We start from the raw sequence: 25,443 nt of genomic DNA, 5'->3' as shown, positions 1-25,443 counted from the left end.
ATCATGATCACCAAAGCACAATTTTTCATGAATTTATCTGTGTCCATTGTTTAATATGCACATAGACCAAGGTGAGCGACACAGGCTCTTGAGTTCCTCTAGTTTTCTGTCATTTTCAAATAATTTACATTCCAGAATATATTGATATTCGTCACCAATACAGTTATTATTACATTTCAAACATTTTCTATTTTCCCTTTCTATACCATTCCACCGTCCTGTTTCTATAGGAAGTCTATGATTTGTGGTTCTAAACTTACACAGCGTATAGATATCTTTATCTTCCAATATATTTAAAAAACATTCAAACTGAAATGTCTCCTTAAATAATCTATAATTTATAGATTTTGGTGAATTTAACATAAGTGAATGCCATTCCTGTCTAAATTGATCATGTAGGCGCATCTTTATCGAAGGGATAAGCCAATATGAGCTAGGAAAAAGCTGAGTTGTCCAAATATAGGAAAAGCCAGTATCATCAAAAATGTTTCTCAAAAACTTTAACCATGGCGATTCAAAATGATTGTCGACCGACAATTTGTATAATAATTGATAAGCTAAATAAGACAGTTTTGAATCCTTTCCAGATAAAAGTCGTGTCCAAAATGAAATCGTTTTTAGTTTGATATCTAGTTGAACAGGAAAATGCCAAGTTCACCATAAATCATATAGTTTGGGGTGGATGATTTTAACTTAAGTAACAGTTTACAAAATCGTAATTGTACCCTTTCAATACATTGAATATTTTTACAAAATCTCCATACTTCTGAGCCATACAAAAGAATGGGCTTTACCATTTTATTAAACAGTTCTAGTTGACATTCAATTGCTTAATTATGGATGCGACCTCTTTTTAAAACCTCGTACATTGCTTTTGTTGCCTTCTCTGCTTGCTTTTTTATTGCTTTACTAAAATTGCCGGTCCTGCTAAATAGTATACCAAGATAGTTAAATTCATGAACTATATCTATATCTGCCCCATTTAAGGAAAAATTTAAATCTGCACAAGGCCTTCCCCTGGAAAATACCATGACTTTGGTTTTGTTAACATTTACCTTCAGTCTCCATATATTACAGTACTCTCCAAATGTGTTTAATATTTTTTGTAAGTCTTCTTTTGATTCAGACATTAGGACCGTATCGTCTGCATATAGCAGAACAAAAAGTTTCAGGTAAATGTTTAACTTATCTTCTAGTAAATCTGAAATCACGTTAAGACCCTGAAGATTTTCCGTTTCTAAAAAATCTTGCAAATCGTTCAAAAATAAGGCAAACAGAAAAGGCGACAAATTCTCACCTTGCCGTACACCAATATCACATGAGAAATAGTCTGATTTCTGTTTGTTATATGTAATACAGGATTTAATATCTTTATACATATTTAAAATAACATTATATATTTTCCCTTTAATACCATTGAAAAGAAGTTTATACCAGAGAGCCTCTCTCCAAACCGTGTCAAACGCCTTTTCAAAATCGACGAATGCACAAAACAGCTTTTTATTTCTATATTTCAAAATTTCAAAAAATGAGTATAAAGCAAACAAACTATTAGTTGTCGAGTATGATTTTCGAAATCCAAATTGATTTTCATTTAGCAAGAGTGTTTCTTCAGAGAAAAGACATAATCTTTCATTAAGTATAGCTGTAAATAATTTACCAAGGCAACTCAAAATTGTTATCGGACGGAAGTTTTTTGGATCAAACTGGTTGCCTTTACATGTACCTTTATATATAGGTTTTATATTTCCAATTAGCCAAATATCGGGCAAAACGCCGGAGTCAAATATGAGATTAAATAGCTTCTCATAGATCGGAAGAAATAAATCTGCAGTAGATTTCATGTATTCATTTACTACATAATCTTCACCGCAGGCTTTGTTATTCTTCAGATTTTTAATGCATTTAGCTATTTCTTCTCTGGAAATGTAGGCATTAATTTGATCGTTTGAATGATCAATATCAACATTATCAAATATATCTGTATTACACATTTCTCGATTAGGGGGTTCTTCAACTGATTGGTTCAGTTTTTTAAAAAAAGTCGAATAAGTCCTCGAGCGGAAGATTTGGTTGCTTTTTCTGTTTACCCATATTCAAAAGATTCCAATACTCTTTCGGGTCGGAAGTTTTCATATTTTTAAGTTTAGGTTGATCAATACTGATACAAAATTGTATCACTAACCCAAGCCGTCCCACCCTAAGAAATCAAATTGCTGATCAATGCTCAAACCGTATTGTGCATGTTGTGTAGCTGTCCAATGGTTCAATCATTTCAGAGACAAGTGCATGTGAACAGGTGAATCCTGTCTACAGATAAATCTTCTTGTTAAACTCTAAAAGGTCCTTACATGCACAATATAAACTATATATTTTGCATCAGCTAAGATGCTTATCAAAACTGCCTTTAACGTCATTTGTCCAGGTGCAGGTTAAACTTAACTAGTTTTGGGCAACCCCCTTTTCATCACGGTAAGACCAGAATGACGTATTTTCACTGAGTATTTTCTGCCTAGATATGGCTTCAGAGTTGTTAAATAAACATAGTTACCAACTATTCGTTCCATTTTACTCAATATTAAGTAATATCATGGTCATTACCGTTTTAGTTTTTGAGGCGGCAACAAACATCATTTGACATTAACTGTTCGGAACAGTAATTCGATGCATCCTAACCTTATCATTGGAGTTTCATTTTTTGAAATATGCAAAACGACAAGTATAAAAGTTATTTAAACAAACAGTTCAGAAAACAAAACCATTAAGTTACGTACGTTTCATCTATAATTAAACCACATTGATGACACAATTGGCGAAGGTGAACTTTTTTATAATAATTGTTTATAATTAAGATGTCTCTATGTTAATTCTCTGTGGTTCTGTTATCCTTCAGTACACTAATAGAAGGAAAAATATAGATTCCACAACTGCAACAGACATTTGTTGTCATTCGGATCATTAACATAAGACCGATGGTCGTTCATTCTAAAATGGAGTCTTTGTCAAGTTTCCCAGACAACGATAAGGCCACAAATATTGAATACCGTACACAATATTGAAAGCTGTACAATTTAAATTGTGTGTAATGTAACTTTTGATGGTCAAGTTACTTTGAAAGTAGATATAGTTAATATACCACAGATTTTACAGTGTTTACGATTATATTTGAATTATATTTGAAAATACACCAATATTAAGAGTTGTCATTAAAATCTAAATGTCTGAAAACTCAACAGTACAGGGCAGAAAATAAACAAACTTGTCTGGACTTTTATAGTACACTTGAGTTATCAGAAGACTGCACATGTGTCCTTAAACGGACGAACCAGCAGTTACTAAATGGTCCATATACATAATTGTAGAAAATAGAAATATGGGGATAATTTGTCGATATCGAATAGATGTCGTTGATATTGACAACTTATAAGATGAATGTAGTGTAAATTCATTCAAAAGACAGATCAGTAACGGAAAATTTTAAGTTTTATTTAAAATTGCACAAAATATCCTTATTTTTATATTGCTTAATAGCAAAATTCAATGAAGATCACAAACTAAAGTATATGGAATGAATAAAGATCATTATGAAGTCGTTTTCTAAATGTTGGTAAGGAATCGATATCGTCGATATCTACAGCTTAACAAACAAACAAGGAGGAACTATATTGTCGATATCGATATAACGTTTTACTAAGAAGTACGTGCTAGGTATAAAATTTGACTGACAACATCGAATCGATATCGACCGCTGATTTTGTACACATATTGTAAAAGTTGCATCTTGATACCGATACAATATAGTCGATGTCGTTGATATTGATATAACATAATTGTCATTATCATAAAAGAGGACGATTGAATCTCTCGTCTTTATACTGGTATCTGTATAAAGATTTTCATAAAACCCCTCTACTCCTTAAGATCGACATGTAGACAAGTTATCTAGTTGCTCCTTCTATTGTTCTTACTTTAATTAAAGATAGCCTTAACAATTATTGTGATGAGCCTTCTCCATCAAGAGGTGCCAATCAGACATAAATTCTAAAATCTTTATAGATTTACAACAAAATCTTCAATTACACTCATAACAATGTAAAATAAAGAAAGTTTTTTCGAACGTTCAGTACAAATATTACCCATGTTCATTTGAAAATTTTGTTTAATTAGAAAGAACGCCATTTAATCCGAAGATAAATACAATTTAGATGACTTTTTGTTTATCATGCACTAAAGTATCCAAATAGGTATTTTGTGCACATCTGCTGGTCAAATTGTTTTTGTACTCCAGTGAGGCAGAATCCATAAAATACCTTCTCAAAGACGAACATTGTAAATCATCTGCTAAGTTTTTTAGTCTCACTTTGAGATATATTGATGGTATCCTGTCACTCATCAATGCGTTTTCCTTCATATATCCCAGTAAAATTGAAATTCCAAAACCGAGAGTCGCATATTATAATCATATTTTGAACGTGTCCTTTGCCACTGAAGAATAGATCTTTGAGTTGGCCTTAGAAGAATTTATAAATTTGTTGTAGGTTTCTTAAAATAGTAATTTAGCCTAACACGTGTCTTCATATTCATACATATCTCACTATAAACTGTTCAGGTTTGAGCGTTCCTGGTGAGGCAAATCCATAATAAATACATCCTACTCAAAACTAAGATTAACTACCTCGTGCAAATTTGAAGTTTTGGTCCCCAATGCTCTTTTATTTTGCGCTTTTTTTCTAAATGGAGCTTTCCTGATTAGTTTTTTATAGACGAATCGCGCGGCTGGCACACACATTATAATCCTGATATCTATGATGAGCTTATTACCATTATATACATTTGGATATTTTTACGTCCTTATTGGTTCATGCGTTTTGATGTTATACATCTTTGGCTTTCAAATGATTATTGTTGAGTGGTTGTCGTTGGTTCATGGCTGTCATATTTCAGTTTCGTAAATTGGTTTGTTAAAAATTTGACCATTAGTTCGCTCGTTTGAATTGTTTCACATTTTATTTTTACAGACTATCAGTTTGGAATGCTATTTTTTGTTGAGGGCTGTATGGTTGCCTATAATTACTCACATTCATTTCATTTGTTAGTTGTACATTGGCAATCATACCATTTCTACTAATTTCAATACTGATGAAGGAGAATCCACAAAGCTTTTGAACGCACGACATTTATATAGTGAATTTCATTTTACAGATCTTGTACAGCTGACACATTTTGCTGATTGCATTGTTAATGACTTGTTAACTTGTCCGGGTTTATTTATATGATGACCATATTGTCGATATTGTATTGTTGCTAATTGTCAAACATACAGAATCTGTCTATATGTAATTGCGTTTCCGATTATAGACATAAATTCTAAAATTAGTCAAACGCGTTACTTATAGGCAACACTTTGTGATAAAGTTTTGGATTTTTAATATGTTTGCCCAAAACGTCACTGTATAAACATTTATTGTCAAAATGCGCATCTAGTGCAGTAAAATAGGTACTGTTAATGTTACTACCATCACTTGGACGATACCTGCTTGTGGCCTGTAAATCCTCGAAGGTGTCACCGGCCTTGTAGCTAGGACGTCGATACTGGCAGGAAATTACGGACATTGTTTCATTAAAATTTGCTGCTAGAAAATTATGTAAATAATCTAAAATTAAGGAACATATCTTCCTCATGCTAAGTTCTAATTCTTTTTACTATACTAAAAAAAAAACAATATTTTATAACTTTCAAGCGTCTAAAGTGCTTTTTTTTTATTTTCTTTCATCAGCTTAAGATATTTAACAAGCGTAATTAGCTACGAATTCTGCCATACAATAAGATATGATTTAATTTTGTTTCAAACATTTATAAAAGCAAAACAAAGAACAACATTTCGCTTTTAGCAGTCAGTTTGGACCAATGTCTTGAAAATAAGCTCATAAGACACCAGTCTTGTTGTATTACTGACCTGAAAGTCGATAATTCAACTCATTTGTATTCATGTTACCGTCATTTTGTCTTTCAGTGGAGATCGGATGTGCATGTTTTTAGCATGTTGTAGTCAGAATGTTCATTCATTTATGTCAACATTGGAAAGTGAAACAAGGAAGACAATAGGAATAACCATTTCGATGACTGATCTGGCTCACGAAAATCATTTTTATGCAGGTAAAACGTTTTAAACCTATAACATAATAGACCTAGAAAAATCCGTGCTCGCTACCTATTTATATGAATATCTATGTTTATATAGGATGATATGACCGTTAGCAGGTCATCTCGATGAATAATTAGATGTCGTCAGGTCTAAAATACACACGAAATGCTGATAATTATGTCAAACATATGCATCATTAATTGGTTTTTTTTCACGTTTTTGAAATTCAGATATACTTTTAAATATGCTAAAAATAAGTATGAAAATTTTGGTCGAATTTGCGAGCATAAATTTCACAGCTAATGCCTTTTAAATTCCCCCGACCGTGCAAGGGCTGTATAGCCAGTCAAGGTAGTTAAAAACTTCCATTTGTTTGAATTCCCGTTGTAATTTCATTAATCACTGAACTTTAAAAAATATTCTTAGTTGGTTGAAAAAAGGAAGATACCAAGAACAAAATCTGAAACCTTAAAACGAAGAAAACAAAGATACCACCATTAATTTCAACAAAAATCAGTCATTATACGTATCATTCACTTGAATTGAAAAAAATCTTCGCGAATGGAGTGGAATTCAAAAATTCAATGCAGCTTAACTATATGCAAAAACTATTGAATACTAGTAGTAAGTGCATAAAAGGACAATAAGGGAGGACATAAAAGTTAAAAAGCAGTAATGCTCGGCCTGCATTGCTGAAATAACTGAGCATGTCAACCTTTTTTACCAATAATAATATTGTTGTAACTTGGGATATCGTGACATCTTTACAATTATCATATAGATATAAGAAGGTGTACTCCAAATCATTAGATCAGTTTTCACGACGGATTGACCCCTATTTTTCAACGGGATCAATTATTTGTTCAAATTCCTCATAAAACAAATACGCATTTTTTAATAGAACTTTGGTATCACAAATATTTATATAACCCCTCTTTCCACACATACAACTACAACAACAAAATATGACTTTATTTGTGACTACCTGGTAGAGATCCAAACTCGATTTCTATGTAATGAACATTTAAATTCAGAGTCCTTACATTGAACAGAACTCGATGTGGTGTAGGTGTTCTCATCTAGTAAATTAAGAGTCCATACATTGAACTGAACTCTATGTGGTGTAGGTGTCCTCAACTAGTAAATTAAGCTCTACTACGTTTCCATTGAAAAACTATTGTTTGCATGTGGCTGTTGTTTTCTTTTGTTTATTTTTCTTTGGTCGGATTGTTGTCTCTTTGACACATTTCTCATTTCCATTCCAAATTTTAAATCAGGTTTACATGCAGTCGAGAGTGAATGTAGGACTTGTGCTGGTTAAGTGTACTAGTAAATAAAATTAATCATTCAAAATATGAGTTTTATTATGAATAATGACGGACGAAATATAAAATGAATAAAATGATTAAAATATACAATTTTTTTTTTCAAAACTAAAAATATAATTTAGTTATCAAAAAGTCTTAATTTCTGTGTCATTTTTGTTTCTAGTGGAGAGTTGTCTCATTTGCAATTAAACCACATCTTCTTTTTTTTTTTTATTAAGAAAGCGTTTGAAAAGCCATAATGAACCGAAAATGTCTTTTGAATTAAGTGGACCAAAACATTTTTTTGCATATGGCAAAATTTGAGGGTACTTTGCTATTTTGCATGACATGACGACAGCCATTACAATAGGGTTATAAATGCCACTAAAAATGCAAATAAACAAGTCTTAAGTCGAAATAACAATTTGTCCGCAAATAGGTGAATTGTACATGTTTTGCCTTCTGTTTCTGTACAAATAAACATAGTCAACTTTCAAAACTGTCGGCCTTTTCATTTTGAAAATCGGAAGCGTAAACGTAATATAAAATAACAAAATATCGTAAAAAGGCAAGATTCAAAATACAAAGATACAAGACGAGATTGTTCATGATTTGTTCGCATATAATTTCCATTTCAATTTAAAACTAAGGGAGATAATTCCATCAAAAGTGCTAAAGTCACGTGATGCAAATCATATGAGTAAAGCTCCTATGATTTTGCCATATGAAATTTAATATATAAAAAAATACATACATAAATCATCAAATCCAGATAAATTACAAATAAAAAAGTATATTCAAATAGAAAAATAGAAAAAATATATCAGATAAAGCTAGCACTAGTTTAGAAGGGTTAGTAATATCTGAAGAAATTACAGAAGCAGTGTTTAAAATTAAACTTACCAAGGCTCAAGGTTTAGATGGACTTGATGTAGAATTCTATAGGAAGTTTTGGCCCCAAATCCAAAAATTACTACCCAAAGTATAAAGTGAGTCCTATAATAAGAAAAGTTCGACAAATACACAAAAAAGGGGGAGGGTGGGAATTTACTAATACTAATCTTTAAAAAGAATGATCCAAAATCTACGGATAACTATAAACTGTTGTTGTCAAAATACTTGCTTATACATTTGCGCATAGGCTAAAGACATTTTACCAAGTATTGTAAATGCTGACCAGAAAGGTTATGTGAAAAATAGTTACAAAGTGTTTAATTAAAGACAAATTCAAAATGTAATTGACTATGCTAAAAATTTCAATGTAGAGGCGGCATTTTTATTTCCCCTTCTTTTCAAAAGCTTTTGATTCAATTGAATGGATTTTCATGACACAAATATTAAAAAAATTCGGATTTAAAAAAGAATTTTGACGTTGGGTTGAGAATATGTATAATGATATATCTGGGTCATTGTAATTAATTGGTGGATATCAAACCCTTTTAAGATCTATCTTGGAATACGACAAGGATATACGTTGTCTGCTATGATTTTTGTACTAGCGGTGGAAGTACTAGCATGCAAAATTAGATCTGAGAAAGCATCAAAGGGTTAAAAATTAAATTAAATGGTACTATAAAAAGATGTCAATTTGTAGATGATACAACCCTATTTTAAAATCCGAAGAGGAAATATCTTTAGTTATGAACTTAATACAATCTTTTGGCTCATTCTCTGGCTTAAAATTAAATAGAACAAAAACTGAAGGAATTTGGCTAGGCAGACTAAAGACTAAAGACAATTCGAACGAATCAATTAGACGAAAAGTTTAGGCATTTATTTTGGGTACAATAAAGAAAAGTTTTTCAAAAACAAGCTGATAAAAAAGAAAACATTATAAGTATGTGGTCAAAAAGAAAGATATGTACGGTAGGAATAATAACCGTAGTGAAGTCTCTTATAATCCCACATACAACATATATATCAAGCAATATGATAAGGCCAAAACATTTTATACAAAACATAAAAACTATGATATATAACTATTTCTTAAATGGAAAAAAGATATATGATTAAAAGAGATATTTTCTCACAAAATTATACTGAAGAGGGATTAAAAATGATTTGTATAAATACTTATATATCAACAATTCAACTCAAATGAATTGAAAAATTACTGTTTGAAGAAAATGTTGGACAAATTAGAAGATAATGCCAAAATATTCTCTGAATAAGATAGTAGATAACTTTTTAATATTCAAGATGAATATATACAATATAAGTTTTAATGAAAAAGTATAATAAAACAAATTCCATAGTTTTAACAGCAGTCAATAAAGACCTGGATAAAAAGCAAAAGAAAAAACAATACAAAATTAAGCCTACCATGTTTTGGGATATAAGGAAACAAATAATATGGGGCACCAAATATATCAAAATCAACAAATGTTTACTGTTTTAAAACTGGATTCAGAGCTCCAGTTATGAATGATTTATTAGATGATGAAGGAAACAAATCTTAAGACATCATACTAAGTAAACTTGTAAATAAGGAAAACTGGACTGCTAAACTAACAAAACTGAAGAATCTTTTCCAAAACACTGAACCAATATCATTAAAAACTCACCATTTAAACATACCTAAGTTAAGATAAATAAAAATGAATATCTTAATATTTTAAATAAAAAAAACCTATGCAACCCCTAAATAATCATGGCATTTATACCTTTTAACTAAAAACAAGAGGAATACAAACACCTATTGGCTTTTTAAAATGGAAATAACATTTTACACTAGTAAATACTAACCCAGCATATCAAACATTAAAATGTATCTTAACATTTGTAGATGATAATATGTATGAAATATTTAGATGGAAACTCTTACCTTATTAACATCCTTGTAATAAACTATTAAAACATGGTATATTATAGAAACAGGTACATGCTCACACTGTAAAGAATTAGAAGGTTATGTTTATTTCTTTCTCAAGTGTTCATATTTTGAATCCTTCTGGAAGGAAGTACAAAAAGTCCTCGAAAAATTAAACATTAGAAGACATGTTATTTATCTGAAAGGACAGTTGTTGGGTACAAAATATATGATAAAAGTATTATGAACTAAATTTACTGTTAACCGCAATTAGTTACACAATATATAAAGTATACTATATATTAGACAGAAAAAAATATACAATCACTAAAAATATTTAGACACGAAATCAGAAATTATAATGAAGCAAGAAACTTTTTACGATACATGATTGGTAGATTATCGAAGAATGCAAACTATTCAATCAACTAATTAAAAAAATATATTAATATGAAGAAAGCGGAGTGAACTTGGTTTACATAATGAAGTAGAATTGCGATTCTGGTAAAAACAATACTGCTCTCAAATATAGATAGTATTACTGTTATTTTTTACATACAGGTATGTCTACCTGTTTGCTATTTTTTGTATAGAGCGTTGTCTGTATTTTTATACAACTTTAGTGTTATTCTTGTTGTGTTATATTTTTATTCTTTTTGTGTTGTTGTTGTCAACTAACTGTTTACTGGTTCAATGATATTAAAGATATAAGATATCTAACATGATAAGAACACTTAGTAAATGCATTTTACCTTTAACTGAATGATCTGATAAAATAGCATTCGATTTTACTGTGGATATATTTTGTAAAACACATATGAATTTTGATCAAACAACAACAAAAAATCCTGCAAAACAATTATTTTGAAAATTTTCTAGGTTTATCCATTTGATCAGATACATATTACATAGCACTACACGTTTCAATCAAGTTTTGTAAACAAAGCAATTTCACAAATCATTCATATGAAGACTTAAATTATATCCAGATAAATGAAAATGTATGTACTAACATAACTAACCATAATATATGTTCTAAATAAATGTTAACGAGGCCGGGATAAAGTACCGGTATTTGATGTATCTATTAACAAATGTTAATATGTTAAGAAAATTTTGTTTTAAGTTAATAAAAATAAACAACAAACAAAAAAACAGTATTTTTTTTCAGGAACCTGAATGTTGCATTTATTTTCCCTTTACACACAAGACAAATTGTTCTGTGCTTTACTGATACAGAATACAAATTCAATTATATTATATTAAAACAGTGACAAGAAATGTTAATTAAAACAAATAACATCTACCTAACTACTGATTTTGATCCAAATTTGAAAATGAGTTTAAGGCCCTTCGATTAAATCTATTAGTCAAATGCTTAAGTGCTGTAGTTTTTAAAAATTGTGCTAAAAGGTCAGAAAAAAAGTTACAATTTATTTTACATTTTTGACGATTTTTTTCCGAAATCCTCCATGTAAAGTAATGAAAAAAAAAATTTCATTCACGCCCTCCTTATGTTGTTTATATTTAGCTTCTTACGTGTACGCCAAATGAACAGTCAAACTGCGTTCATTAAAAGTTCATAATGATATGTCAAATTTGTGCATATCAAACATTAAGAGTATTAGTTATTTTGCTAGTTTGGTAAAACATTAACAAATAATGCAATATGAAAGAAATTTTATATACTTTGACAAACGGTAAGATTGAAAAAAAATGACACATGCTTTGAAAATCGTCCAATAGATATGACATGTACATTTGATTCATATTATCACAGATAGACATCTGAAAAACTAAAATCTTAAACCAATGCGATGATTTCAACTTTCTAATCGTTGATTGAGTGCCTGCTTACGAAATATTCGATCCAATAGAGTTACAAGGATAAATGTCTAAAATAAACACGGCGTAAGTTACAATCGTAAACTTGTTGACCGATGCGGTATGACTGTGTCTTAACCCACTACCGACATGTTTTCACAGTCTTAGATCTTTAGAAACTACAATAGTAGTCGTATTTGTAGTTTTATCGATTGTGTCCTGTTACCAATTGTGACATTAGTGCGGATTTTACATGGCAAGAGACGCTACATGCCCACGCACCCTGCTTCCTACCTTACGGAGTTCATGTGCTACCTTAGTTTGTACCTGGATTCGTCTTCTTCATCGATTAATTAGAATTGAACATCGGTAAAGCATTATTGCCTTAACATTTATTGTATGAACTACATTACCTCAATGTTTGTCCTTTGAATTTTGTTCTCTTTAACTCTTTCGAAACCGCAAATAATTAATCTAAGTATAAATTATTATAGATTCACAGTGTGCAATAACAAATCACCTATTATTGTCTTGAGTAAACCAGTTCAAAGCCATCTTTGTCATATTGTCTACATTTTTTTGGCTTCGGGATAGGTCGAGGAAAATCATCGGCTTCCACAACACTCCCTTGACTAGCGTACATGTTTATTAATTGTCTCCAAACACGGTCACATTTTAACAGATGTCTGTTACCTACAACAAAAAACATAACGTCAACGAAATAGATCCTCAGATTGACTATCATAGTATACCAGCAGAAATAACTTTTTTCAAGGATTACTTGATATCATAATCAGTATCTTGACATACCAGGGCCTATCAACAGTCACTGGTGTTCATTTAATACAGATTGGTGCATAAATAGCAATAACACCGAGATAGTTGAGGAACACTATCCTATGTTTGCAATAGTTTACATTGTTGTCAGGTCAATATTTACCTTAAAAGCAAACCTTTTCCTGACGTTGAAAGAGTTACTAAAAGTATTTCTTTTTTGATTTTTGATCTACTCTGCTTCAAATTAAAGTTAACAAATGTTCAATATAAAAATGAGAAGATGTGGCATGATTGCCAATGAAACAACTATAAACTAAAGTTCAAATGAAGTGGATTTAAACAACTACAGGCAACCGTACCGTCTTCAACAATTAGAAAAACCCACAGGTCTTGTTTGGAGCAGACATGTCAACAGAAATAGAAAAGTCAAACTCAGAATACCGGTCTCTTTGGCACTTTCTCTATACGATGAATCACATTTGGCGTCCCTATTCTGACTGGACGTGGCTGCGTACTTGTGCTTCCCACACAGTCAAACAAACGCCTCATGTTTGCAATAGTTTACATTGTTGTCAATATAATGGTATTTTATGCGACTGTCATACAAATGAGAGGTATATCTACCAGGTTTAATCCACCATTTTCTACATACGGAAATGCCTGTACCAAGTTAGGAATATGACAATTGTTTTTCATTCGTTAGATGTGTTTGAGCTTTTGATTTTACCATTTTATAAATAATTTCCGTTTTGAATTACTCTTGAAGTTCAGTATTATTAATTTACTTTTTTCTGTTACTGATATAGTTTCTGTTCCAAAATAATCAAGTTAATTTTGAAAGCAGTTAATCAATCGGAGGAAAATTAAATTTCTCATATGTCACGACCTCACCCATATTATGTAAGGAATACTTGTAAACGAACAAAATATACACTTTTTGGAACTGAGTTTTACTAAACGTATTGTTGTATGTTTGTTTTTTCTACATTGGCTAGAGGTTTAGGGGAAGGGTTGATATCTCAAAAAACATGTTTAAACCGCATTTTTGCGCCTGTTCCACGTCAGGAGCCTCTGGCCTTTGTTAGTTGTATGATTTTTAATTTTAGTTTCTTGTGTATATGTCGGAGTTTAGTATGACTTCCATTATCACTGAACTAGTACACATTTTTGTTTAGGGGCTAGCTGAAGCACACTTCTGGACGCTGGAGTTTCTCGCTGCATTGAAGACCTATTGGTGGCCTTCGGCTGTTGTCTGCTCTTTGGTCAGGTTGTTGTCACTTTGACACATTCCCCGTTTGCCCATTAATAAAGTCCTTACGTTAATTTGTACGCATCAAAATCAATGAACGTTGTAGAATATTTTTCTCGTTGGTAATTACACCATCTTTACCCATTCTATCTATTTACCAATTATAAACAATCCCTTCTTGGCTCGTGTAAGGGCAACATTGATTTGATGTTCATCTGTTATAAATCCAAGATTCTGTGTGCACCATCCAAGTGTTGGGTGTGGCTCTATTCTGTACTGTGGTATGGACCTAACAAGACTGAAAATCACGTAATCCCATTGTCCACCTTAAAGAGGAATTATTACGTAATGAAACCTTATGCATGTCTGTGTGAGATCCATTTCATAAGACTTTTTCTCAAGAAATTATAGAACAAAATAAATGTTTAGATCTTGATTATGCATGTCTGTGTGAGATCCATTTCATAAGACGAATGAATTCTATAGAAATCATTGAAGTACCCTTTATAAATATAGTTTTCTATTATTCCCGGAGTAGATAATAATTTTCTTTTAATCTTTGGGAAATTATCCGATTTGTTTTTATGTTAAATTATTTCACTCCATAACTTTGATGAAGAAAATCCATTTTAGTTCTAAATAATCTAATTAGAATAAAGATTTTCATTTTGATCTAACGACAAACTTTCAACTGATTAGTTGCATGGCTGCTTACAGGTAAAACAGTAATTGTCAATATGACAGTCGTGTGTACCCTGGGGTGTGTATAACTTATTTGGAATACCTTAATTTTCTTGGGAACACCCTGTCCACATGTAATACTTAATATATATTGCAACAGATGACATTACACATATTTTCTTCTGTTAAATAAAGGATTTGTATAGAAAAACTATAAAAATCCTTGGAAGAATTAGGATACAATAATACTTTGCTCTTTATAAAAACCTAATTTTGGTACAATAATTGTTTATTTACCATATAAACATTGAATAGTATGCATGTAGAATGAAATATGTCTACAGTATGATTGGTTTTAATCATTTAGCAATTTTTTATAAGATTTAAGAATCAACATTTGTAGTTCTTTACAAATCACATTTAAATTGGTTTATATCAACTACCCACATTTGTATTGTTAATACTTTAAATTTCATAGCCGTATTTGTTTTTATAAAAATATTTATATACTTAAATTTTTAATTATTTTACATTTACATACCCAACTTTGGTTTTTGTTGTAATAAGGGTAACTTTAAACAACAGTATATTATATGAAGAGAAATAAAGATAAAGTTACACCATGTATAATGGTCATGATTTGTAAAACTCAGAATTGTCAAGTAAATTTAAGACACAATTCAAAATTTTCAGAATATGTCAAGCCATACTGAGAAAAAATAAGAATGTCGAGAATATGTCGAGAAATTTCAAGACAGTATTCAAATGTCAAGAATTTGTCAAGAAATTTTAAGACCATATTCAGAAAGTCGAGAATTCGTTGAGTAAATTTCATACCAATTTGATATAAATCAGAATTTGTCAAGAAAAATTAAGACACAAGTCACACTTTTGATGAATGTCGAGTAATTGTTCATGCAAATTAAGACAAAAATTGGTCTTTTCAGACTTTTGAACTTGTGAAGACAAACTAAACCGGGCCAGGTAACTTAATAATTATTTTTAAATGGACTAAAAACTTTAAAAAAAAAAAAAGTCAACTTATGCATGTAATTTACAATTAGACCTCTAATCCAAATAATTTTCGAAAAATGACCAACTGTAGCGTTACATCGATTCATTTGCGCAACATAAAAAGATGAAGATGTCAAGCATGTAAATTATTTCAAACACCTAAAACGAACGGTTATAAATATATAAAAACAACGGTGAAAGGGATGAAAAAAAATGGGTAGTATATTGAAAATAAAATCCTATGATGGCAATTTTCATTGGTATTTTGTAGTATGAATATGACCACTAAACTTGTAAACAACCCCTATTCAATAATTCAACGTAAAACATATTTTATATGTAAACCGTAAAATTTCGCTAAAATATGTTTTTATGCTATATCGATTCAACATACAGTGTTATATAATATTTAAATCATTTATTCACCGCGTCAGCATCATATTATACAAATCAAAACAGTCTTCACCTTGACTACCAACTACTGTGTTGACACTGGTGTTTGTTAAGTCAACATCTCTCAATATTAATGCTCCCAATGCTTCACGTATAGCTGAACACTGAGCATTGTACTGTGACATAATATTCACAGTGCAAACTTTCTTTTTCTTATGGTCACCAAAAATCTTTTCTTTTTTTACTAGATGTGTAAATATCTTCATCTGCAATGAAATTTTAATATAGCTATGATAATTTCAACTTTCAAGTCAAAGTTAATGCTTGTGTGTAATTTTTTTATGTCATTTAAATGCATAATGTTTTAAGAATAATAAAAAAGTTGAAAAATTTTAAATAAGAAAAAAGAGATATTGCATAAAAAAATGTATATCATGAGATAAAGACTAACATTGATTGGTTTTAATTGTAACTTGTAATTTTCTTACAATTTGTTCAACTTCTTTCTTGTTGCTTCGAGACATTTCATTTCCCTCTTCGGTACTGACAGGAAGTGTAACTTCTTCACCCTCAACATGACAGAAAACATGACGCTTTTCGGGTTGAAACCATATATGAAGAGGCGGATTTTCTTCCCATGATAAGCACTGTATTGTTCTTAATTTGTCTTGATAAAAACATTTTGAGGGAAATTTACATATACTTGGATGCTGCAAACATTAAAATAGAAAAGTGAATCGTAGATAATTGTGACAATAATTTATACTACAATGTAAGCGATACAAATGGATTCAAATATGCATATCTTGTTCGTCCAATGTATTAGAACGGATAACATATGACAATCAGGATGAATAATGTAATATAAAACTAAAACAAATTAACGTTGAACTTGACATACAAACTAAAAAAAAAACTGTGTTATTCATGTATTAAGTATTATATTTCAAACATTTTTGCCAGAAAAAAGGCTATATAATATGTTAGGGTTAATCTATGGTAGAGGTATAGTTTTACCCTTTTATTCAAAAATCAAATGGAATCCTAAATTCATCATAATTTAAATGATACAGAGATATTCTAAGTAATTTATAGGTGTGAACAAAAGCCATACTGCAGTGATTAAAATGCTCTACTATTTCAATTAGAGAAATTTTTTAAGGAACATATGCTCAGGGATACGAATGTTACTCATATTTTAGTTTATACGGAAAAAAATGATACATTGAAAGCAAATTTTGCAATAAAAATATTCATAACATATTCATGATGTCGAAGGGATAAATCAGGTTCAATTAACCAACTTTTTTACAACTTTATCATTATATTCATATAAATCACCATTAAAAATAACATTACCAGCTTAATAACTACACCTCCCATGTATCTTTTTTTTTGACAAATACAGGACTATAAGGATTTCTAAAATATTAATAAAATTCGAGATATATTACCATTCTGTACTGATCTTTTAACTGAACCGATCTATCAGAATAGCGCTGAAATAAAGATTTATCTAATCCTAATTTAGCTGTTGATTGGCATAAGATAACTGGTTGTAGTTGTTTATGATCACCAATTAGTACAACTTGCTCTGCCTTGGTTGCTATTATAGTTGCTATGCATTCAGGCTCAGTACACATACCAGCTTCATCAATAATACACTGAAATATTCTGTTCTTTGTTCCTTCTATCAGCCTCTTGTTTGTAGCCATAGCTGTTGTACAGAAAATGATGTCGTGTTGACTTATTTCTTCAATTGTTGCAAGTGTTAACAGTTTTGTATATTCTTTTACTTTTTCTGCATTAATTTGATTTGGTTTTTTCCTGAACGTTTCTTCGTATTGACATAGTTTGTATGCATGTGGTTTTTCTGGATTCCTGATTAAGTGATGAATTGAAACCGGTTTTAAACCCGAATCAGGAATGGAGTCTCTAGAACAAGCTCTTGCTGAATATACTCTTCCTGGTATAGGATAATCATGGTTCTCCATGGACCCACCGTAGTATCTAGCAAAATCGACTGAATGATCCTTGAAATATTTCTGAAATAGTTCTAGAAAGAAAAAAATGTTTTCAATAATTATTGTATGAATTACATGAAAATATATAGACACGTTTGCACAGCTCGAACGCATTAACCTGGCTCCCGATTAAACGATTCATGAATCTTGAACGGTTGAAGGTAAGATTTAAAGAAACACATTTACTTGCAGTCATTTGTATTTAAGTTCTAGCAATTGTATTAATTTTTTTTTCGTTTAAGTTTATTTCATTAAAATATTATGTTAACAGAGAGTAGTAGTTTTAAAATTTCTACTAACTTGCAACTAGATCAACAGACTTGTTGGAAGGTCCACAAAACAGAATCTGCTTTCTTGTGCCACTTTTTTCGCTGATGGATTTGTTTATTTGATCAAACAAATAAATGAGCTTCAAACCAGTATAAGTCTTGCCCGTTCCTATAACAAATTGAAACGAAGAATGTGTCAAAGATACAACTCGACCAACGAGAAAAAGACAGCCTGTTAATGCATGTTAAATTGCATTACGTAATGTAAAAGTGCAATGTTCAAACTAAGTTCAAGTCAAATAATTTTACAATCTTTGCGATTTATTTGTAGGATATCCTGAAATTAAATGACTTGTTAAAAGAGTAACAAAAGGCTTTCTCTGTATATATTAATTCATCACACATGCATAAGCTAAACGTGTACCTGTAGAAAACTAAAAAAATGAAAATACACATATCCTCATACTGTAACGAATTTAAAAAGCATTGTAAATTTATTAAAAATGTTGTTATTCTTTCCATTCAAAACAAAATTTCTATTGTGTGTATACCCAGTCGAAAGTAAAACGGCGACATATACATAATCATTATCCTGTTTCTCAAGTGTCTCATTGAGGACAGAATATTTTCATTTTAACGTTTTTGGGTTGTTTTTTTTTATTTTTAGAATAATAACAGCCATATAACTAACGAAAAATCATTATATTATATAATGAGACTGACGTTACCTGGCGGTCCGTGAATCAAACTGAATGTGGAGGTCAAAGCCTTTTCAATGGCTTTACATTGCATGTCATTGTTTGATGCTATTACGCCTGCGGGGACGTCGTACTCTGCGATAGATTCTAAGTGTGCTTTGTCTATAAAAAATTGAGACATATCACAATTTTGCTTATCTTATGCAACACGATGGTACCACCATGAATAAAGGCAACAGTAGTATACCGCTGTTCGAAAGACATAAATCGATTGAGAAAAAACAAATCCGGGTTACAAACTAAAACTGAGGCAAAAATACATCAAATATAAGAGGAAAACAACGAAACAACAGAAACATTTAAGTGCAACAAAAAACCAAACGACAATGCAACACATACAGAAACGAACTATAAGATAACAATTGCCATTTTCATGACTTGATACAGGACATTTTAAGAAAAAATGGAGGGTTGAACCTGCTTTTATGGCAATGTTAATCAGGAATTACTGCTTTTTAGTGCACTCCAGATCATCATTACTTTTTGGTGCATGCTACTTAGTACTAGTCACTATTAAAATAAGAAGACATTTTATAATCGTCAATGCGACAACTCTCAACAAGAGACCAGATGACACAAAAAAATTCCCGTAAGAGATAGATGATCTATATATTTGAATATTCTTACAGCTAAAAACCATAACTGTAAAATTTAAGAGCATATACCACATGTTCAGTTTTTTATTCCTCTTTTCTGTTGGACATGATGTTGATTGTCTTCAATAGGCTCCTGGTTTCTGATCGTCTTTTCTGTATTCTGATGGGTATCTTTAAAGGATTGCAAACTTACCTAAACGTGGGATTGCTTTATTCATCGCTATACATTTGGCTAACGTGGAAGCTTCCTTTAATCTACCGATGTATACTTCAATTCTCCTACAAGACCAAAGAAAACAATAGGACAAAAAATCATACTAATGAATCTGACAAATATGTTTAACTGCAACACATGTAAATATACACTGAATAATAACACTCGAAATAATACATAAACGTTTTTCTTAGTTAAAAAACAAAGGCTTTATTGATGTATAGAACTGTCGAATATTTTAAGACGGGTAGTTGACAATTCACTTATGCTGAAACAATTGCTTTACAAAATTTTCATGAAATTGTTCAAAAACACATACTATTAAACCATTTTAAAAACGTTGTACAAGAAATTACGGGCGATAGTACTGCTTCGTGTGTGAAAAAAAAATTAACACAGACGACACGAGATATACTTTTTTTAAATTGTGGAAAAATTGACACAAACATCAAATTTCCTTTGTATCACTCTAAAGCTATGATCCCATATAATTATTGTAAAATCATGCTAAAATATAAGTTCCGATCATCTTGAAGCAATGTTATGTTGTATCTTCAAAAATGTAGGATTCGCTGATGAATATAAACTGAAAGAATGGTATAATAAACGATTTTTGCATAATCGTCAATTTTTAAACTTATACATTAAGTAGTAATCAAAGACGTTTCTTTGCATATTTAATAAGTTACTAAGTAATCATTAAAGGGAAAATGGAGAGAGGGGCATTTTAATCCTGTACTCGCAATGTCGCAACTTTTTACTATGCAACTGTTGGTTGTGTTTAATTAGACTAAAATTTATAGAAAGGCATTATTTAAGTGGGGTCGAAGTAAATTTCTAATAATGTCATACTTTTATGTCGAACTATACGCGAACTAGAAACATTTTATCAAGGTTTTTATCCCCCCCCCCCCAAAAAAAAAACCCACCGCATTATGAACCAAGTAGAGAAAATTGACGGTACATCACACAGCCCTTGAAGACGTCACCTAGTGACATATCATAGGTACATTTCATTTTGGAAAGTCCTATAAAGAATGGAATACAAACGATTATTTTGATTAATTATTTTTTTTCAAATTTTTTATCTATATAAATATAGAAACAAATATACAAAAATATTTAAAGAGAGACCTCATTCAATGAGACTTACTTATCCAACTCTGATTTCTGTATTAAATCAATTGAACATCTGAATTTCTTGGCAGTATCTATTAGACTTTCTGGAACACTTGGGGCAGATGGAACCAAGGAAAAATGAACGTTTATTCTCTCCTCTGGAGTATTCTTTTTCACTGTTTTTGTTTTATCAATTTTTGCATGGGACAGCCAGTAACTAAAATCAAAAGGACATGCGTTTTGCCTTGGTTCAAAGAAAGTATTGGTTTTCCTTGAAATTGGACATTTTATACAGAGGTAATCAGAGCAGGATACATATTCCGTTTTATTCTCATCTTGAATCAGATCTTCTTGAGTATGTGACTTATCGACTGACATTGAATGTAAGTCAATATTTCTTTCATCACAGAATGACGTAAAAAGTGTAAAATGTCCTCCACGAGACTCAAAGCTTATTGGAAGATCATTTATTACAATAGGAGGTTCCCTTGTAGCTGACATCGCAGTTTCCATCCTTACTATTTGCAGCCAAATTTGCATGTAGTCAGTTTCTGAATCATATCTGTCTTTAGACTTAGTGGTAGAGTATTTTTCAAAATATCTAACAGGGTCACTTGCATGTTGAAGACAGTACTTGACATTTCCTGTCATATTAAACATCTGTGGCTTTGGCAGAATAATTCCTTTTTCAAAATCTGTGCCCATTTGTACTGCAAGTACTTGTCCATGACTAAATGACATGGAATATTTGCAAAATTGATCGTTTATTAATGACTTTATCTGACGTTGATCATTTGAAAGTTCACTCTCTTCATTTTCTTGTGTGTCTTCTCTATCTCTTTCGGAGTTTACATCAAGTTCTGTGTAAAATGTTGTAGGTATAAACCTAAAAATATTAGCAATTGACATGTTTCTGAGTATATTTCTCATTTCAGTTGGTTTTTTGTCTTTACACATCACATTTATTAATCCAATCCATTTCGCAAGCTGTTGAAATTCTGTTCGCTGGTGTGGATCTATCCTTTGATAAGGCCCTCCTTTATCATCAGGTGTACGCAAATATCCCCTCAATTTACTTTTTGGACGAGGTGGCTTCTCTGTTTTGGAATATATTCTTCGTTCCCACTTCAGTTCAATCATTTGTCTTTTAACTTCAGAGTGTAAATCATCTTGGTTTTTCACCTGTTTTGGCAGGGCGCAAACATCGAGCAAGTTGTATTGAAGTTTTTTGCTAACAGAAGGCAAACTACGAAGACCAGGAAATAGTAGTTCTAAATCTCTATCTTTAATTTCCTTTACAAACCCATGCAACATAACTGGCTGACGGACGATTTTATTTGCAAGGTATAGAGCTCTGCATTTCTTTGAAAACGTTTTTGCTAGATGTCCCTTTTTTGTAATTGAAAAACATAGGTCAGCTACTTCTTCGCTTGAATATGGGGATTCCTTGCAATCTTTTAAAGCATGTAATAAGCGATGTACAATTATGTCAACATATCGTCTGATTGGTGATGTGAAGTGTACATAGCCGGAAAATGTTGGCAGAGAAAAGTGTTTACTTTCTAATCCGGATGTTTTCCCCGAACATCTATACTCAGCAGTTTCTTGGAAAGAATACCATTCGTCCAACGCTATAGACTGAAATGGATGATTTTCGTCTTGACCAAATATTTTGAAAGCCTCTGTGAAATTTCCGTCCTCTATACACTTTATAAGTTTTTCCCAAACCCATTTCTGAAAACGGGTAACAACTGTGTATCTTACTGAACATCCATTTTCATTTTCCATGTTCGATATTGCTAGTTTATGATTTGGCAAAGGCTGTTTTTCCTGTAAATGAAATATCAAATTACTTATCTGAGGGTATAACTTCAACCATTCCTGAATTTTTGTTTTGTTTGGTGGATCTTGACAGCGTAGAGGAACATGTTCCGGAAACCTCATCATTAAGGCATCTGCAACAGACGAATTTGCCAAAACCATGAATTCTTCAACGAGGTAATGAGCTTCTTGTGTTTTCATTTGGGAATCAGTTTCATCATAGAGATCTACTTCAACAGGAAACGCGTAAACTGCACATCCGAAACGTTGTTGTCTTAATTTCTTTGCGATTCCATGCAGCAAATTAATTTCCATTGTCCACTCAGAATCTACCTGTTTATCTATTATATCTTGTACCCTTGTATAATTGAATTGTTGGTGAGATCTGATGGTGGTTTTTTCAAACGATCGAAAGGGTAGGAGGTGAAATTCTTTATCAAAAAGTAAAAAGACGGTTAATGTCAATCTTCTTTCTCCAGGTAAAAGGCTGCACTTCTCAGTTAATGGTTCTGGTAACATTTGGTATGCCCTTTTTCCTCCACCTGGATAAAATGTTGTAGCTCTTATTTGTGCTTCAAGGTCAATACTATCGTCCTTGTCAATATACGCAGAAACATCTGCAATATGAATGCCAACTTTATAACCCTTTTTCAACGTTTCTATACTTAGCGCATCATCTAAATCTTTAGAGTTAGAGGGATCTATTGTAAAAGTTCGAAGTTGAGTTAAATCAAGCCTGTTTTCAATTTTAACATCTAAAATATCTACAGGCAGTCTCTCTACAGCATCAATTGTATCTTTAGAATATAATGTTGGTACTGAATATTGTAGTTCTAAGATTTTCAGTCCGGATTTAAAATTTGCTGACGATTTGTGTACTTCAATAATTGCTCCTAATGGGTATAGAGATTTCCAGCCAATTATGACAACAAAGAACATGAAAACTTTTCTTTTAGACGGATTTATCTTCATGATGTCTTTATGTGCTAGTGATTTCATTTTTTTGTCGTAGGTAAAGATCTCTACCTCGAAAAGATCTAAGTCTCTTTCAGATACCAACTGAATTTTTGGCACCGTCTTACATATGGGCTTCACCTTGTCGTTGTCATAATTGTCGAGTTCACATACCAATACCGGATGATCCACATCCTTATAACGTTTGCGGTCAAATAATCCGACTACTTCCCCGTATGTTTTCAATTCTGTTTGTATTCTTTTGTCCCATCTTGGAATAAACTCGTTCTGTCCTTCTTTTTTGAGTACTTTAACAAGAACTTCGTCATCGGAGTAAGTTTTTCCGCATTTGGATCGACCAGATATTTCTATTATTTCAATGTTATCAATCGGTTCAATGACTGTACATTTAGCCGTATGAGATGATACTATTTGTAAAATACAACGTCGATTTGAATTTCCTTCCCTCTGATGAATGTTCGTTGATTGGTCTCGATTTTTTAAATCTTTGTAAAAATTTACAAACTTTTTACCTTTTTTCACGTTTTCTGACATAAATGCTTCAACACATCGCTCCGATAATTCTAAACCATTCTGCAAAACGCCTATTTCAACAAACTGTGTGCTTTCTTTGTTTTCTTTGTAAAACTCGCGGCTTTTTTCGAAGAAAGATTCGTCATCATCTTCACTGTCAGCCTCATTCTCACTCGTTGAATAATTGTCTGAACTTACAATATGGGAATCAGAATCGTTTTGTGAATCTGTAAAGCTTTCGTCACTCTGGCGTTTCCAATCTAAACACTTTCTTGTGTCCTCGACACGATCATCCCAGTCGGAATCAATCTTCCCATCATATTCTTCTTCAAGGAGCTTTTTCTTCCGTCTTTTCTTTTTGGTGTGGTAAGTTTTGTGATTTCCTCCCCTCAGCTCTGGACAACTTCTTTGTGAAAGTTCACTCCCTGAACTGTCAGCATCACTTTCATAAATACTTAATGAAGATCTCTGTAGTTGACTTTTTGGACCTAAAATAGTTTTGTACTGAAAGGATTGATTTTATATATAAAGTAATAAAAACAAAAAATACTTGAAACAGACTTATTTAAAGTTTACGCAGATAAACATAGATTCCACAGTTGTCGTTATCACAATATCGGATCACTTCATCGTATTTGATATCACCGAACGCGATTTATTAAAGGATGTGTACATGTCTTCAGCAACACAATGGGTGTCATTAGTACTAATTTTGTTTATCTAAACTATTCAAGAGCAACATATTTTCCGGCAATATATCAAGTTGGGTTCGTGTTGCCTTATCTGAAATCTAATATAGTTTGTTTTTCTGTCAAATTTTATGTATCGGTGTTTGTGTAGTTTTAGTATCCTTGGAACAACGTCTCGTATTTTAAGTTCCATATTGAACATTCGATAATGTTTGAGATGTAACGGCTATTAACTTCTATCGTTGATTAATGAACTAGGTAATGT

The 25,443-nt window shown here is 31.5% G+C and overlaps 1 protein-coding gene across 2 annotated transcripts in view; it reads right to left on the bottom strand.

Moving 5' to 3' along the window:
* Positions 1-7,492: 7,492 nt before the first annotated feature.
* LOC143065006 (3'-5' exoribonuclease HELZ2-like) overlaps positions 7,493-25,443 on the bottom strand; it is a 31,900-nt gene continuing 13,949 nt past the window's right edge. For both annotated transcript variants that reach the window (XM_076238271.1, XM_076238280.1), the window contains exons 4-12: positions 21,215-24,977; positions 20,041-20,126; positions 19,222-19,353; positions 18,525-18,662; positions 17,655-18,256; positions 16,689-16,910; positions 16,274-16,466; positions 14,271-14,438; positions 7,493-12,779 (exon numbers count right to left, since the gene is read on the bottom strand). In XM_076238271.1, the coding sequence (XP_076094386.1) occupies positions 12,610-12,779; positions 14,271-14,438; positions 16,274-16,466; positions 16,689-16,910; positions 17,655-18,256; positions 18,525-18,662; positions 19,222-19,353; positions 20,041-20,126; positions 21,215-24,977 (5,474 nt within the window). In that variant the 3' untranslated portion in view covers positions 7,493-12,609. The remainder of the gene's footprint in view (positions 12,780-14,270; positions 14,439-16,273; positions 16,467-16,688; positions 16,911-17,654; positions 18,257-18,524; positions 18,663-19,221; positions 19,354-20,040; positions 20,127-21,214; positions 24,978-25,443) is intronic.

This window comes from Mytilus galloprovincialis, chromosome 1, assembly GCF_965363235.1.
Source record: "Mytilus galloprovincialis chromosome 1, xbMytGall1.hap1.1, whole genome shotgun sequence".
In the NCBI taxonomy this organism is placed as follows: Eukaryota; Metazoa; Mollusca; class Bivalvia; order Mytilida; family Mytilidae; genus Mytilus; species Mytilus galloprovincialis.
Note: the sequence above shows the minus strand (reverse complement) of the source record. Positions and strands in the feature narration are given on the sequence as shown.